Source organism: Zootoca vivipara, chromosome 4, assembly GCF_963506605.1.
Source record: "Zootoca vivipara chromosome 4, rZooViv1.1, whole genome shotgun sequence".
Taxonomy (NCBI): Eukaryota; Metazoa; Chordata; class Lepidosauria; order Squamata; family Lacertidae; genus Zootoca; species Zootoca vivipara.
The window spans coordinates 84,729,713-84,746,459 of record NC_083279.1 but is presented as its reverse complement, the minus strand read 5'-3'; the positions used below and the strand labels follow the sequence as shown (position 1 = coordinate 84,746,459).

The 16,747-nt window shown below is 44.5% G+C and overlaps 1 protein-coding gene across 1 annotated transcript in view; it reads right to left on the bottom strand.

Moving 5' to 3' along the window:
* Positions 1-1,492: 1,492 nt before the first annotated feature.
* The window catches only part of TRPC6 (transient receptor potential cation channel subfamily C member 6), a 72,373-nt gene continuing 57,118 nt past the window's right edge, over positions 1,493-16,747 (bottom strand). The window contains exons 6-12 of the mRNA XM_035115113.2: positions 13,520-13,753; positions 11,218-11,482; positions 9,489-9,684; positions 8,636-8,839; positions 4,537-4,620; positions 3,761-3,836; positions 1,493-3,313 (exon numbers count right to left, since the gene is read on the bottom strand). Of these exons, the coding sequence (XP_034971004.2) occupies positions 3,159-3,313; positions 3,761-3,836; positions 4,537-4,620; positions 8,636-8,839; positions 9,489-9,684; positions 11,218-11,482; positions 13,520-13,753 (1,214 nt within the window). The 3' untranslated portion in view covers positions 1,493-3,158. The remainder of the gene's footprint in view (positions 3,314-3,760; positions 3,837-4,536; positions 4,621-8,635; positions 8,840-9,488; positions 9,685-11,217; positions 11,483-13,519; positions 13,754-16,747) is intronic.

The following is a 16,747-nucleotide window of genomic DNA, read 5'->3' as shown; positions in this document are numbered from 1 at the left end:
CAGCTAAAGCATCCATGACAGTGCTTGTTATCGGTTTGGCCCACAAACCATTAATTATTAAGCAGAGCTTTTTTATTTGTGGTGCCTGGTTTAAAGGGGACTTGCATGGGCACTTACATGATTAGGTCAACCCATCCTAATCTGCACATTAGGCAGATATAAGAGAAAAGGGATAAGAGAGTGGGTGGTATTGCCTGAGCTTAGCTGCTAAGTATCCCGTTTTTCACAGGAAACCCCCGGATTTTAATCTGTTTCCCGCTGTTCTCCCGAATGGAGAAAAATCGCGGAAATCTTCCGGATTTCCTACCTGCCAGGGAGCCTCCTGCTCTGCCCATGTGTGGGCACCGGAAAAAGGGCAGAGCGGCACCGGAAGTCGCTTCCACACATGCCCAGCGGCCATCACCAAGATGGCTGCCGGGCATGCGTAGAAGCAACTTCCGGTGCCACTCTGCCCTATTTCCGGTGCCCACACATGGTCAGAGCGGCCCTGGAAGTTGCTTCTACGCAACTTCTGGTGCCAAGCCGCTGCTGATCTCACATTTTTCCAGCGCGAGACTTGGCAGGTACAGTGGTACCTCGACTCACGAAGGCGATCTGTTCCGCGGTGCTCTTCAGAAGTCGAAACCTTCGGAAGTCAAAGCGTCCATTTTGTGCATGTGCAAAGCGCAATTTTGTGCTTTGCACATGTGCAGACCGCGCGCGCCGCTTCTGCGCTTGCACAAAATGCACGCGCGGTGAAAATACTTCCGGGTTAGCAGAATTCGGAAATCGAGGCATTCATAAGTCGAGGTACTACTGTATGTGCCTGAGGTCCTGCCTTCAAGGCTTAGATGCCAGTTAAAATGATCAAACAACCCCAAGATAAATCTGCCAAGTAGAAATTTTGCGCATACTTTGGGTGCAGGCATAGGGCAAGGTCCCCCAGGTATTGCTAGACTACAACTCCTATCATTCCTGACTTTTGGACATGCTAGCTGAGGTTCATAGAATCATAGAGTTGGAAGAGACCACAAGGGCCATCCAGTCCAACCCCCTGCCAAGCAGGAAACACCATCAAAGCATTCTTGACATATGCCTGTCAAGCCTCTGCTTAAAGACCTCCAAAGAAGGAGACTCCACCACACTCCTTGGTAGCAAATTCCACTGCCGAACAGCTCTTACTGTCAGGAAGTTCTCCCCAATGTTTAGGTGGAATCTTCTTTCTTGAAGTTTGAATCCATTGCTCCGTGTCCACTTCTCTGGAGCAGCAGAAAACAAATCTTTCTCCCTCCTCCATATGGCATCCTTTCATATATTTGAACATGGCTATCATATCACCCCTTAACCTTCTCTTCTCCAGGCTAAACATACCCAGCTCCCTAAGCCGTTCCTCATAAGGCATCGTTTCCAGGCCTTTAACCATTTTGGTTGCCCTCTTCTGGACACGTTCCAGCTTGTCAGTATCCTTCTTGAACTGTGGTGCCCAGAACTGGACACAGTACTCCAGGTGAGGTCTGACCAGAGCAGAATACAGTGGTATTATTACTTCCCTAGATCTAGATGCTATACTCCTATTGATGCAGCCCAGAATTGCATTGGCTTTTTAAGCTGCTGCATCACACTGCTGACTCATTTGATGGGAGGTTGATGGGAGTTAAAGCCCAACAACATCTCGAAGGGCCACACTGGGCAAAAAGGGTTATCTGTATCAAACTTGTGTAGACTCAAAGTGCAACCGCCATCAAATACCTGGCCATGACTAATGGAAGGTTTGCTTGTGTGGGTTGTTCTTTCAGTGGTGCTGTTACTAGATGAAAGGTGGTAGCAATACAAACATGTGAAATGAGACAAGGTAGGGCTGGCTTTTGGTTATCAGTTATTTATCACAGGGATGCACAATGGATCAGGGCCGAAAAGGGAGTAAGGCAGTCATAGACCAGGCATACAGCGTACCTCCCTAAGAACACTTATGGTTCCAGTCATTTGCTCCTAGACACATTGGGTTGCATCCCATTGCATTATTCTCAGAGGAAACCCAATGAAACAAATGGACTGATTTTTTTTTCAGAGTAGACCCACTGAAATAAATGCCCACTGATTGTAGCGTATCAACTCTACGACTTAGCTCAATGCAACTCATATGGTGTATCTCAACATATAAACATTCGCCAAGGAAAAATGCTAAACGCAGACAAGGCAGATACTAGGAATTGCTGCTTGGCAGTGGAACGCCTTTCGTGGGATGGATATCAAGGCTCTTGGCACCTTGGTCCTTGGACGTATCTGCAATAGAGACTTAAAGCATTTAAACATTTCTCCCCAGTGATTGCTGTGGATTGTAGTTCTCTGAAGAGGAAGAGGACTACTGATCTTAGCACCCCTCACCTAGGATTCTTTGGAGAAACCCTCGGCGATTAAGCCAATATGGGTTTGTATTGTAGATGCACTCCCAAAGAAATGTACCAGAACGCCTTCTTGCAATGGAGGGATTTGAAGAAAACACTGTAATGTCACGGTAACATCATGGCTTTCAGATGTGCTCTGTTGAGCCTTCCTCTTGTCCATCCCAAGCACTTAGTTAATGGAACAGAAATTATTTCTTTTTTACTTTAATTAAAGTAATGTAATTGTATTTTTGTTGTTGTTTATTTAAAGAAAGACCAGTTCATTTTTTAAAAAAAGAAAAGAAAAGAAGAAAGTGATCAGAACCTTATTCCTAAATGCTTAATTTGTAAACCTCATTCATCTCAGTGGAATTTACTTCTAAGTAGGCATACGTTTGAAGTGTCAAAATACGTGTGCACGTTAGTGGGAGTGTGAAAGAGAGTGAGAGAACAAGATAGCTCCCTGGCACCAGTAGAACCAGTAATTAAAAGTCTTTAATTGTGCGGCTTCTTCTCAAACCATATTTTATGTCTTTTCCTTTCAATGGTTGAGTTGGCCTCCGTGGATGGGGTTAAATAACATCTGCTCAAAATGCTGGTTTCCCCCAGTTAACCAAAAAGAAAAAGAATTGTCAAGATGTATCTACTTTTGTAGCTGCTGCAAAAGTGTCAATTACAATTGAAGGAGAATTGTGGGGGGGTGGGGTGGGGTTGTAGATAGAATTGATATGGCTTTCACTGGACTGCCAGCTTGGAGGAGGAGTGTGCCCCCCTTCCCCCCCCCCACTTTCTTTTTCAGAGAGAAGTCCTTTGTTCCTGTTTTGGCTCAATACACAGTTTCTCCCCAAGTTTCTGGATGAGTTCTGCCAGGTCTTCTGTGTTCTGTGACTTTTCTTCAAGGAGCTCGTAACGGAGGCTTGAGATGTCCTGTTTAATTTCTTTCAGCTCACCTATAAGAGAGAGAGAGGGGGAGAAAGAGAGAAAGAAGATCAAGGGCTTACTAGAAGAAAAAGGAGAAGCCGGGGATGTGGGGTGGGGGGTGGGGACGGCACTACGAAGAGCCCTGATTAATCAGACCCAAAGGCCCATTTGGTCTAGCAAATAAAACCTTACAACCCCCTGGACCATAGGGAATTGGCTGGCCTCAAACAGGGTTCTGCCACCATTACCTCTAGCTCCCCCTTTAGCACACCAATGATTATTATTTTTTGTTCTTGGGAGAGTTATAAACCCAGAAGCCACAGCAGCTGTTATGCTAGGTTATGCTGCGAATCAAAACAGAAGCATTGTAGCAAAGGTGCCCTTTAAGTATGGGGCGGTGGAACCCAAAAACTTTTTGCTAGCCTTTTAATTCTGCTACCCGATATTCCAAACTACATCAATTTTTGGAAGCCTACCTTCATTGACTTCGTCACTTTCCTTGTCCACTTGAGCTTTCAGTACATATCGCTTTATAAGACGTTTCATAATTTTCTGGGAAAGAGAAGCAGAAAAGCCTTTCAAGTATTGGCTTGTGCATCCTGATTCTAGGCAGCAGCAGCAGCACACGGGATGAGGCCACTGGATCACTCGTTATTTTATTTTAAACCCACAAGCAGGGTGGAGTTGAAACAGGTTGACTGTTTCCCCAGTCAAAGTTCCCCCTAAGTGGCCATGTGCCCTGCATCACATCTTTGGGTAGGGAAGGTGGGGGTGGGCACTTAGGGTTCACCCTACACCCAAGAAGCAAGCTGGTGTAAATTAAGTCAATGTGAAGTTATGTCGGATCCAAAGTCCTGTTCAGGAGCAAGGCTACTGGCAGCTGAGCTGGCCCAACTTGTCAGAGAGAAAGCAAGGTTTGGCTCCGATGGATAGGTCCTGAATGAGCCAGCATATCTTTGGCTAAGCTGAGGTTGGGGGCTTAACACCAGCTGAGCCAGGAACTTCCTGGCTCAATAGGAGATCTGCTGCATTCTAAGCTGTTCATCCTGGTGGATATTGCCATAGGATTTCCCCCTGCATTTGTCTTGCACTGTTTTGAGTAACTGAGACTAGAGAAATAAAGCCTAGCAAAAGGAATGCAATTTTTGGCTACTCAATTTTCTGGGCTACTCAATTTTCTGGGCTGTGGATAATCCTTCTCTGTTTGGCTGTCAAGTTCTTTACAGTTACTCTGTTAGCATCTAGATCCTACCTGATACTTCCTTTGAGGATTCCTTAAGATGTTTAAGTTGAGGTCATCTGAGCTTCGTATACTTGATTCCTTACTTTGACCTAGCTGAAAAACAGAAAGGAAAAAGTACTAAGTGAGGATTGTCTAATAAATCTCCTCTCCCCCCTTTTCCCTTCTTACCACATATTTTATTAGAATACTGTACTCCTTAAGCAGCACTCCTATGCACAAGACTAGAGAGAGGATTTGGAGATATTTTTGATAAAATAACTCTTAATGGGGGAAACTGCTGGGGAGGAAATGAAATGTTTGCTGAAGAAATGAATGTCTTCAAGTTTGTTTAAGGCCACATTCACATCATCCACTTGAGACACTATAAACAATCATGGCTTGCCCCAAAGAATTCTGGGGGCTATGGTTTGTTAAAGGAGCTGAGAGTTGTTCTCACAGAGCTATGATTTCCAGAGTGGTTTAAACAATCAATCTGTCTCCACAGGGAACTACAGCACCCATAATTCTTTGGGGGAAACCCTGAGTGGCGTCATAGCGATTTAAATGTGTGGTGTGAATGGGGCCCAACTGCGTGCTTCAGCAGCAGGCATTACGGAAATCCCATTGCTCCAAGACCAACATGGAAACCCAAAGGACTGGTTAAGAGGGAACGGAAAGGATTGCTCAATCCCTCCGCCACCAATTCACTGGAAGAAAGCTTCTAAATTTTATAACTAGCCTACAATGAAGATGGAATCATGCAGGTCATAGAGGGTGGGGGCATCCTATCTTCTGCAGCATCCCAGAAACACAGATCCCTTGGAGCAAAGTTACCTAGTAACATGTTCTTTGAGGGCTAGCAACTTTTGTGGATTTATTTACAAGGCTGCCTTGAGATTTCTGCAGTGCAGCTTTCAAGATGCCAAGTGCCTGTGGGGCCATATGCAAGAATTCATTTCTTCTAATTGTGGAAAATCTTCTTTTTAATTACACTACTAACATGAGCAGACAGTTCTCACAAAACATTTGCTTGGACCGGTTAAGACTTGTTACAGCAATGCCTGGACTGATTCCTGGATTTCAGTTGTGTAAGCAAGCAGTACCAAGATAACGTTATGTTGCATTTCAGAATGTGACCACTTGGTGGCAAGCGATGCTCAGTTTCTAAAGAAGCCTTTTATTCTCTCACAGGAGTTGCAAGGCTGCCGTGAAGGTTTATATCAGCAGAATTGGACGGGTAAGTAATAGCCATTCATTTTACCCGCAGGAGTGAATCATCGAATTTGGGGAGCTGATAAACATTCTCTGTGAAGATGCAGAAACGCTCAGGCTGAGCTCTTATTAGAACATCTACACATCCTAACTACAGTGGACGCTCGGGTTGCGAACGTGATCCATGCAGGAGGCACGTTCCCAACCCGCAGCGTTCGCAACCCACAGTGCCACGTCTGCACATGTGCAGGTTGCGATTCGGCACTTTTGTGCATGCGCAAAGTGTGTTTAAATGCTTCACATGCATGAGCGCCGAAACTAGGAAGTAACTGTTCGGGTATTTCCGGGTTCGGCGCAAGACGCAATCTGAAGCATCTGTAACCCGAGGTATGACTGTATTAACTTTAGCCTTTTTTCCTGGAAAGGGGAGGGGAGGAATCAGACAGCAGAGTTTTTATAGAGTTTATCTTCCTCTGGCTCTCATCCCTTGCCCTTCTCTATTACTTTGGGTTGTATGCGTGAGCAGAATGACTTTCATGAGCGCAACAGAACTTCCCCTCCATCTCTTCCTCCTGTGCAACCCGCAGATCTGCTACGGGAGTTCCCCTAAGACTCTGGAGCACATTTGAGGGAAGTGCTGCTAGTGGTGATGGTTAGGAGAAGTTCCACTGCACTTGCAGAAGTTTTTCTGCTCATGCAATGACTTAGTGGGATTCAACCCTACGCCCCCTGGATGGCTAAGTCCCGTCAAATTCGACTATGGACTATGGAGTTTGACAGCAATACACTGCCCAAAGATTTTCCTGCTTACAGAATGTCCTTTTACTACGCCTATTTATAGGGTAGGCCTGTGTCCCAACATTACAGAGTCCTCAGGGGGCAGTCATCTAGTTGAAGGGATGTCCACCTCAGTTCTGTTTCAAAGATGAAGAACCATCAGAAGGCAAAGCAAGGGCCTTGAAATTGGCCCATTAAAAATGTGGGGCCTGGGCAGCCGACTTCCGTCTATGGTGATAAGTTTTGCATTCTATTTCCCCTATAGTCATTATTTCCAAAATTGCATGTATACACATAAATTAGCAAATGCAAATTTTACTCAAACTGATACCACCTTCTGATTTCTGTGTTTTTGGTGATGCATACATGGCCACCCTAAAGGGACCCAGGTGGCGCTGTGGTTAAACCACTGAGCCTAGGGCTTGCTGATCAGAAGGTCGGCGGTTCGAATCCCTGTGACGGGGTGAGCTCCCGTTGCTTGGTCCCAGCTCCTGCCAACCTAGCAGTTCGAAAGCACGTCAAAATGCAAGTAGATAAATAGGAACCGCTACAGCGGGAAGGTAAACGGCGTTTCCATGTGCTGCTCTGGTTTGCCAGAAGCGGCTTTGTGATGCTGGCCACATGAACTGGAAGCTATATGCCGGCTCCCTCGGCCAATAATGCGAGATGAGCGCGCAACCCCAGAGTCGGTCACGACTGGACCTAATGGTCAGGGGTCCCTTTACCTTTACCTTTACATGGCCACCCTACCTAATTAGCAGTTTCCTCCCAATTGTATAAATTGCAGGTATGAAACAGATATATGTTAACATGGGCAAAAAGGATGCCCTGGTCACTCGATTTAAGGTTTTCTTAGCAATAATTGCTATCCTGCTGATGTGGACAATAATCCCGAAACTTCAGTATTCTACATAATTTTACTTTCCACTTAGCGGCAGAAATGATGGAAAGTTGCACCGATAAACTCCTCTTCAAGTTAGTTGGGGGGAGGGATCTAGAGGTTAAATGCACATGTCCATACAGATGTCCTGTCAGCCCTGCAATATTGGTGGCGCTGTGGTCTAAACCAGTGGTCCTCAACCTTGGGCCTCCAGATGTTTTTGGCCTACAACTCCCATGATCCCTAGCTAGCAGGACCAGTGGTCAGGGATGATGGGAATTGTAGTCTCAAAACATCTGGAGGCCCAAGGTTGAGGACCACTGGTCTAAACCACTGAGCCTCTTGAGCTTGCCAATCAAAAGGTCGGTGGTTCGAATCCCCGTGATGGGGTGAGCTCCCATTGTTCTGTCCCAGTTCCTGCCAACCTAGCAGTTCGAAAGCACGCCAGTGCAAGGAGATAAATAGGTACCACAGTGGCGGGAAGGTAAATAGCGTTTCCGTGCACTCTGGCACTCGTCATGGTCCTCCGTGTACCAGTAGCAGTTTAGTCCTGCTGGCCACATGACCCATAAAGCTGTCTGTGGACAAACGCCGGCTCCCTCAGCCTGAAAGTGAGATGAGCACCGCAACCCCATAGTCGCCTTTGACTGGACTTAACCGTCCAGGGGTCCTTTACCTTTACCTTACTCTTGGGCAATATGCACATTCCAATCCATAACTAGTAAAACTAGTCAGCAGGCAGTGCTACTCTATGGGATATCTGTTTGTGTGTTCAAAGCTAAGCCCATGGACATTCCTTTCTGCACATATGACAATTGGTTTAGGTTCCACATTTCCGCCACAATGGACACTGAATCAGAGGCAATTCACTCTTCAGACTTCAATAATAGTAATCAAGAGAAATGAAGGATGCTTTTCTCTCTATCAAGAGTCCCCTCTGGCAGCATTTGCAAACTCAAGACTGCATTTAGGAAACCCTGCGGCCAGCAGAGCCAAGCTGGGCTAGGCATTTGACCACCTCCAGACAGCCTCCAGCAGTGCAGATCCGGAATTTGGATTGCTCTGTCTGTTTCTAAAATTGCAGTCATAAAATTAACTTTGTAGGTTAGGGAATTTCTACCAGAAACCCTTGAAAGAAAACAACCATTTTGTTTAGTGGTGTAAGTCTGGCATGAATTGCCCTCCTCCAACGAAGTCATGCATTGCATAAAATTGTTTACAATTCCAGAATGTGGCGGGTTTACTCCATTGCGAAGTTACCTTATTCATCTCAGCATCTTCCTGGAAACCTTTTCTATTGCAAAACAACAACTTAAAAATCCACTTCTTTATTCTAAGCGAGAAGGAAATCAGAGATTTGGGGCTAGGCACTAGGTTGAACGGCACCGGAAGTGTTCTGCCCTCCTCAAAATAGGAGAACCACAGTTTTGCTCTTGCAAACTTCCATTCCACATCAGCATCATCCTGGAAGGCAGAGGAAAGAGTTAAGCAGTGGTCATTTGAAATGATACGCAAAGGTTGCTTTGCTGGATGCTCAGACCCCAGCTAGCGGCAGTTTGGGTTTCACCACTCTGAACTAAAACTGCAGGAAATAACAGTAACACTACGGTACTTCATAGGAAGAGCTTGCCTGGATCAGATAACGGGTGGATTGAGGTTCTACCTGTGTTCAGCCCGTTTCTGACTGTGATCAGCTAGGTGGTTGGAAGAAGCTCACCGGCAGATCATGATTCTAAGGAATTTGACTTGGGCACAGTCTAATGTAGTTGAACTTAGGTTCGATTGAAATCTGTAGGACAAATTAATACCGACTTAGCTCAAGTCCTGTTCAAATAATGGCACTTTTTAAGCAACTCGTGGTTGTAACCAGTGCTAGTCCTACCGAGAGTTTGTTTTTTGATCATGAATTTATATTTGTTCTGAAAAAATTGTACTGATTTAATAAAGCAGGGATTGAATACCTGTGGCCCTCCAGATCCCACTGGACTATAATTCCTGACATACTTTGACCACTGCCCATGCTGGCTGGGGCCAAGGGGAGCTGGGAGCCCGACCACATCATTACTCAATGATGACTGAGTAAGCTAAAGGTAGTTCAAAAGAGCATTATTACCTCAATCTCTTGGAATGAGCTGTTGATCATCGCGATAAGCATGTTCAACAGAACAATAACCATGGTGACGTTATAAACCCCATAAAGGACATAACCAATGTTCTCAATAAATTTGTGCCTATAGTTTATGACAACTGATTTCACTTCTGAGAGTCCAAATATTGCCCAGAACAAAGTCTTGAAGCTTTCCTCCACTCTGCAAGAAATAAAAATAAATCCCAGAAACATGAACATACAGTGGAGTAAAAGATTTGTAAAAGCTGAGTATGGGACCATCCAGGCTTACCCTTGCCCCACTTTTTTCCCCTGGGGAAACCTGACTTTTGCCACTGAATCAGAGCAAACGCCAGTCAGGTTTTCTCCAGACTGGTGTTTGCTCTGATTTATTGCTTAAGACCAGGTTTTCCTGGAGAAAGAGGCAAGGGCAAGGGCAAAACCACTCAGACCGATGCCTAGAAAGCGCGGGAGAAGCAGAACAGCTCAGACCCATGCTTTCTAGGCATGGGACAAGCCCTATGTCGGCACCAGCTTGCCTCCAATTCATTATGATAAAATCAGAGTTGGAAGGGACCTGAAGGGTCATCTAGTCCAACCCCCTGCAATGCCGGAATCTCAGCTATAAAGCATCCATGACAGATGGCCATCCAACCTCTGCTTAAAAACCTCCAAGGAAGGAGAGTCCACAACCTCCCGAGGGAGACCATTCCACTGTTGAACAGCTCTTACAGTCAGAAAGTTCTTCCTGATGTTTAGTTGGAATTTCCTTTCTTGTAACTTGAATCCATTGGTATGGATCCTACCCTCCAGGGCAAGAGAAAAGAAGTTTGCTCCAACATCCATGTGACAGCCCTTGAGGATGGCTATCATATCTCCTCTCACTTTCCTCTTTTCTGGCTAAACACATCAGCTCCATCAACCGTTCCTCGTAAGGCTTGATTACTAGACCCTTTGCCCTCCTCTGCATGTATTAATGGTGCAGGAAAATCGGGTATGTCGTGATAATGTTAAAAATGTCCACATTTTAAATGTCCACATTTTAAATGTTCAACCCCTGCTTTTGCAGAAAAACCATCGGGGAGAACGTGCAATGGAAGTAGCTGCGGTCTGTACTTTAGCATGCACATGCATAATTTAAATTTTAATGGAACTTGTGACATATATGGACACTAGCAACTAAACTATGCAGCATTGACTAAAGATGTCTACATCACACTCTTGTTATGCACAAACGGACCTTGTCCTAATACATCTCGCATAGGAGGAGTGCATTATGTATTTATGCAAACTAAATAATATAAAAGAGGACCTAATCTATAATGCAAAGCAGGTGCTTCTATCTGCTGGTTGTTGCGGCTGTTCAGAGCTACCATAGCCGCTGCTTTTGGGGGTGACATCTGAACTGATCCTGATAGTAGAAATTGAAGGATTGCCCCAAAGGGGTAACCAGCACTTTGATTGAATGCACCAATCACCATGAATCCATTAACATGGAAGTGCCTTTAGAATTACTTTATAGTAAATGTGCTTGGCATTTAGATGCATCACTACTGCTAGCTTAGGAAAGATGGCTGGGCAAACCTATATTTAGGAATTGCAGACCATAGCTAACCATGGTCATAGTTTGGATACTTAACATTACAACAGCGAATGCGCTTAAATCCGACCGATTGCCTTCCAACAAAATAATCTACACTTACTACAGCAAAAGCAGATTTCAGCATTTACTTACGTAGTGAAGGCTTCGTTTTGCTTTGCCCCCAGGTAGTAAGAGTAGAGATTAAACATTCCTATCATGAAGGCCACAAAAACCATGATAAATATGACCATGAACTTGAATATGTCTTTCACAGTTCTGCCAAGCGATATCTGTAGAGGTCCGAAGCTTTCATTGGCTGGCAGAATATAGGCGATTCTTGAGAAGCTTAAGACCACAGCGATTGCATACAGGCCTTCAGATATGATTTGAGGGTCGGATGGATCCCAGTCTATTCTTGCTGTAAAAAAACCAAAAGAAAACCCACAAGAACATCAGTTTAATGTTTTGATATATGTTCCATATTTATCTGCCCAAACGTTCAGCCAATATATGGAGATCTTGCTGTGCATCCCCTTGCTATCAGAAGTAAAGCGCTTGTGAACAAGAGAGAGAAGCACCTTTCAGAGGGATGTCAACACAGAGAGACAACAACAAAATGGCTGCTTCTTTTCAGGCAAATTTGTGACATTACCCACATACCATTTCTGTGGCTATTAATGTATGAACTGCAGGCCCTAGTTAGGGTTGGACAATATCAGCTTTTCGACATTGCAATGCATCACCAGTCGAACATCGTGATATAGTGATACATCACGGTGTTGAAAAGCGGAGGGAGGAACAAGCTGCATCGGGCCTGGTCCTGTGAGGCACCAGGGTGAAATCACCTCAGCTCCCTCGGTGGGAGTGGCGGTGGATTCACCCTGGCCAGGGTGAATGCCAGCTCTTTCCTCCGTGCGCCGGGCGCTGGAGGGAGTCCCTCTGCTGTCAGTGCCTGGCGCACCGAGTGAAAAACAAGATTTTAAGTGAAGAAACTAGTTATACGGTAAGGGGGTGTATAAACTGCAGCTAAAAATGAAGATTCCTATTTCTTCGTTTGAATTACAACCTGCTGTATAAGCCCAGAGCAACTTACAGCACTCTTTCTACATATTAATACTGTAGTTATGTTCCCAAGAGGTTCACAGTATAAGGAAATCAAATGGTTTAAGGATAAAAAATAAGCTAAATAATTTTAAAAATAATATTTTATTTAAAAAATGATGTTGTAAACATAAAAAACTGATGTGTTTATGTATATCTATATAACATCACAACTACATCAGTCCATAAAGCCATGCAAAGTCATTCCCATCGGGGGGTTTTCTTCAAGCAGCAGAAAATTATTTTTATAGGATATTTAAGGAAAGAAAATGAATATGAAACATTGCCTTGCCAGGCAGGAGTTATTAGCTCACTAATAATCTCCACCAGTTGCATGGGGTGTGAAAAGAAGAGGACAAGCAGCCCCACTCAGTAGTAATGAGTTCCCCAGCCAGATTATACACAGACAAGAACTCATGGTGGGAAGCCTATAAGGCTCAACCATGTGAGATGTTCTTCAGGAGAAAAAAAAAAGACTATTGTATTATAAGTTCTAGATGAAAACATTTTATCCCACAATGGCCTTACATGTGAAAAGCATCATGGGGTCTTAAAGGTAAAGATAACCATTAGGTCCACTCGTGACCGACTCTAGGGTTGCGGCGCGCATCTCGCGTTATTGGCTGAGGGAGCTGGCGTACATGTGGCCAGCATGACAAAGCTGCTTCTGGCGAACCAGAGCAGCACACGGAAACGGCGTTTGCCTTCCAGCTAGTAGCGGTACCTATTTATCTACTTGCACTTGACGTGCTTTTGAACTGCTAGGTTGGCAGGAGCAGGGACCGAGCAACAGGAGCTCACCCCATCGCAGGGATTTGAACCTCCGACCTTCCAGTTGGCAAGCCCTAGGCTCTGTGGTTTAACCCACAGCGCCACCCGCATAGACTACAAACTTAACATGAGTCAACGGCAGGCACCCCCAAACTGCGGCCCTCCAGATGTTTTGGCCTACAACTCTCATGATCCCTAGCTAACACGACCAGTGGTCAGGGATGATGGGAATTGTAGTCCAAAACATCTGGAGGGCCGAAGTTTGGGGATGCCTGGTCAACGGTGTGATGCAGTAGCAAAAAGAGGTAATGCTATTCTTGGCTGCATCAACAGAAGTCTAGGGAAGTAATCCTTATGTAAGCCTTATGTAAGCCTTATGAGAAATGGTTGAGGGGTTTGGATATGTTTTGCCTGGATAAGAGGAGACGTGAGAGGAGATATGATAGCCATCTTCAAATATCTCAAGCGCTGTCACATGGAAGATGGAACAAGCCTTTTTTCTCCTGATCTGGAGGGTAGGACCTGAACTAGAACAGTTCTCCTTTGTTCAGCCAACACAAATCTCAATGGTTCATAAACTCACCCAAAGTGTAGTATTTTATATTGGGATGCAATGTCGCCGTTTTCAAGTCCTTCATATCCGCATCCGCATCGACTATGCTCTGGGCTCTGGAAGCATGCCAAAACGCCATGAACCTCGCAATGAACGAAGCTGCAAAAATAGCTAGCATCCCGAAATCCAGCATATTCCACAACTCAAACAGGTATTCCTTGGGACCTTGGGACCAAATCTCTTTACACTCGGACCATATCATACCTAGGGGAGGAAAGAAGAGAGCACACACAGCATTAGCTTTCCACAAAATGTCTCAGAAAAATATCAAATATATCTGTTTTAGTTCCGTGTCTTGAGAAGTAGAGATACCTGCTTCAAAAAATGAAAGCCAAGCTCTTATTTTATTTATACAAGAAATATTCCACCCACTGCTTTGTGGGACATCTTCGGGAGAAGAAAAGCCTAAGGATTAAACCCTATGCAAATCTGGAGTGGAGTCCCTAAGATGGTTGGGTGGTGCCTTGTATGCCTCCTTCTGGCAACTCCTGCAGCTAAGCTGGTACCAAACATATTGCTCTGCTTTCCTTTGGACCACATTGGCAAGGTTGAAGAGTGGGGTGTTGTCATCTGGGCAGCCCAGGGCTTCCATACACACTGCCTAGGCTTCTACGCAGGGAGGTCAGTTTAGTGCTGCTAACGTAGTAAAAACCCGGGAAGCAGCACTTATGAGTTCCCGGTTGCGATCCTGCAGCTCTTTGACTTCACACACACACACACACCCGGAGGTTCATTCCATTGTCTCTCAAGACAGATGGATACCAACAAATTCTATTCAGATTCCCTTTTCATTATGTAAAAATGGTGGGGGGTGGGGTGGCAATTGGCTTTGTGGAGAGTTGTCAAATTGCAAGCTGGATATCAGCACTCTAGCTTTGAATTTACCAGCACAGCAGGAGATGTGGCAGCTATGGGTTTTCATACACCAGCAGCTTTTATCAGTACCCCTTCTATAACAAACGGTGGTGAGAGAGGCCAGTTTGCTAGCAATCCTGGAATGGCAGAGAGTGTCAAGGCTAGCTGTGCCTCCCGATATTTGATGAGTACATAAAGAATAATGGTATATCTAAATCCTAATGGCAGACTAAGATTGAACCTAAATTGAATTTAAGGGAAGATTATAATAAATGGAAGATAAAAGTTGTGTGATACGATATAATAAGGTGAATACATAGATTACAGAGAGAATAATTGGAAGTCAGTTAAAAGAAGATATAAATGAATGATTTTATTTTTTCTATTTTTTGTTTTTGTTGTTTTTTGTGATTGCATTTTTGATCATTCAAATAAGGTTTCTGGAGTAGTGAATTCATAAAGAAGAGATGTTTAGAGCCTAGCAATTGACCACGCCATTTTTGACTGCTGTGACTTGGGAGCAGAGTTTTGCTGCAGAAGCAGAAGCTGATATGAGCAGAGAGCTAGTGGGGAGAGGGAGAGGGAGAGGGAGAGGGAGAGGGAGAGAATTGAGCAGCCTCTGAACAATGAGTTTCTCATTCTACTACCATCCTACACTATTTAAGAATAGTGCATGTTTCATGCAGTTGGGATCCCTTTTGAATTTAATATTTAATTCAACACTGGGCCACCTTGATCAACTGCACCCTAAAAGCACCCCCTGCTGTTAGCAGACAGCAAAAGAGGAAGATGTCTTAACCGAAGCTGAAGAAGATTTGGGATGAGCTGCATCCATCTTCCCCTGCAGCTGCAAGTGTAAAGGTACTGCACAGATCTTCGGCTCGCTATGAGTTTTAGATGGCATTTCAAACGAATGAATGTGTGTCATAATTATTATCTTACATTTGTGACTGTGTGTGTTTCTCCTTCACAGCTTTCAAATATCTACTTGCTCCTTCGGGTCTCTCACAGTTCTCGGTTCATTAACTTTTTATTACATTTTATAGTAGCTTCTAATGCATAACACCTAATCAACCAGAAACTCTATCTCCTACCAATTTGGATTTATCTGATGTTGCAAGTTAGTAATCTCCAGTGCTCATTGTCAATATCTGAACACACTCATTGGCATCAAGTTACTGTCCTGCTTGTTAACTGTAAGGGGAAGAGAGTATAGAGAACCTCCCCCTCTCATCAGAAGCAGTTCCTCCCCAAGCAGCAATGGCAGCGAGGACGCTGAGGAAAGCAGTCAGGAAGTGGGGAGAGAGGGCCAGGGCTCTGGCAGCACGGGAGAGCCCCTGCTACACAGGAGGGAGGAAGAGAGAGGGGGGGAAAGGGGGGAGAAGGAAAACATGGAGCGTAGACCCTTTCCTCCGGTTCCGGAATTACGCAGGAGAAGGAGGGGAAGGAGGTTTGCTGTCCCAAGACTCTTATGTTGGAGGAAGTCAAGGGGCGGTTCAGTGCCAGATTCTGCATCGGACTGAGCAGACATGTTGTACATACCCAGCTCACTGTAAATAGCCTGCACTAATAAAAAGCTGTTTAAAGACAAGCAGGCGGAGCGTCATTACTCTAGAGTAGTCGCAAGAACTTTCTTTTTAAAAAATTGGCTTTAAAAGATTTAATTCTTATTTTAGATAATGCAGCCAGAAATGATTGGTTTCATTTGATGTAACATGCTGTCACTTCTATAGAGCATTCCCCTGAATTTTCGGTGCTTTCAAAGTAACATGCCACCTCTTTTTTCTGCATAAGGCTTTTTTTTTTTAAGCTATAACAAGAGTAACGTGTGTACACATTGAAACTTGAACCCCTTTTCCTAGGCTTCTGAAGTGTAAATTTTAAATGAATTAATAACAACATGTCATCTGTACAGTGCTGGGTGCTTTAAGATGTGACAATCAACTGTGTTTTCTGGGGTGAACTGTCTTCTCTATAACCAAGAAAGTAGGAGCTGGGTTTTGGAATCAGGTTAATTGGCAGAGAGTTAACAGATCTGATTCAGAATGTGTTTGCTTGTATGAATAAGCAGATCATCTGATATAATCAGAGCATTCTGAAAATGCACCTCAAATGTTCCTTGTTTGGTGTGCTAACACACAAATGCATGTGTTTCGTGAAAAGTACCAAAGAGGGGGGAAAGGAAGAACACTGCGGCATTTTCCACCCACAACCTACGCAAGGGATACACATAAATGAATGTGTAATTCAATGTGACCCTTCACTTTGTGTCTTGTACTTCACCACTATAAGAGAAAAGAGTCTTAACAGACACACGGTCCTCTGCTATGGTTGCAAGGCACA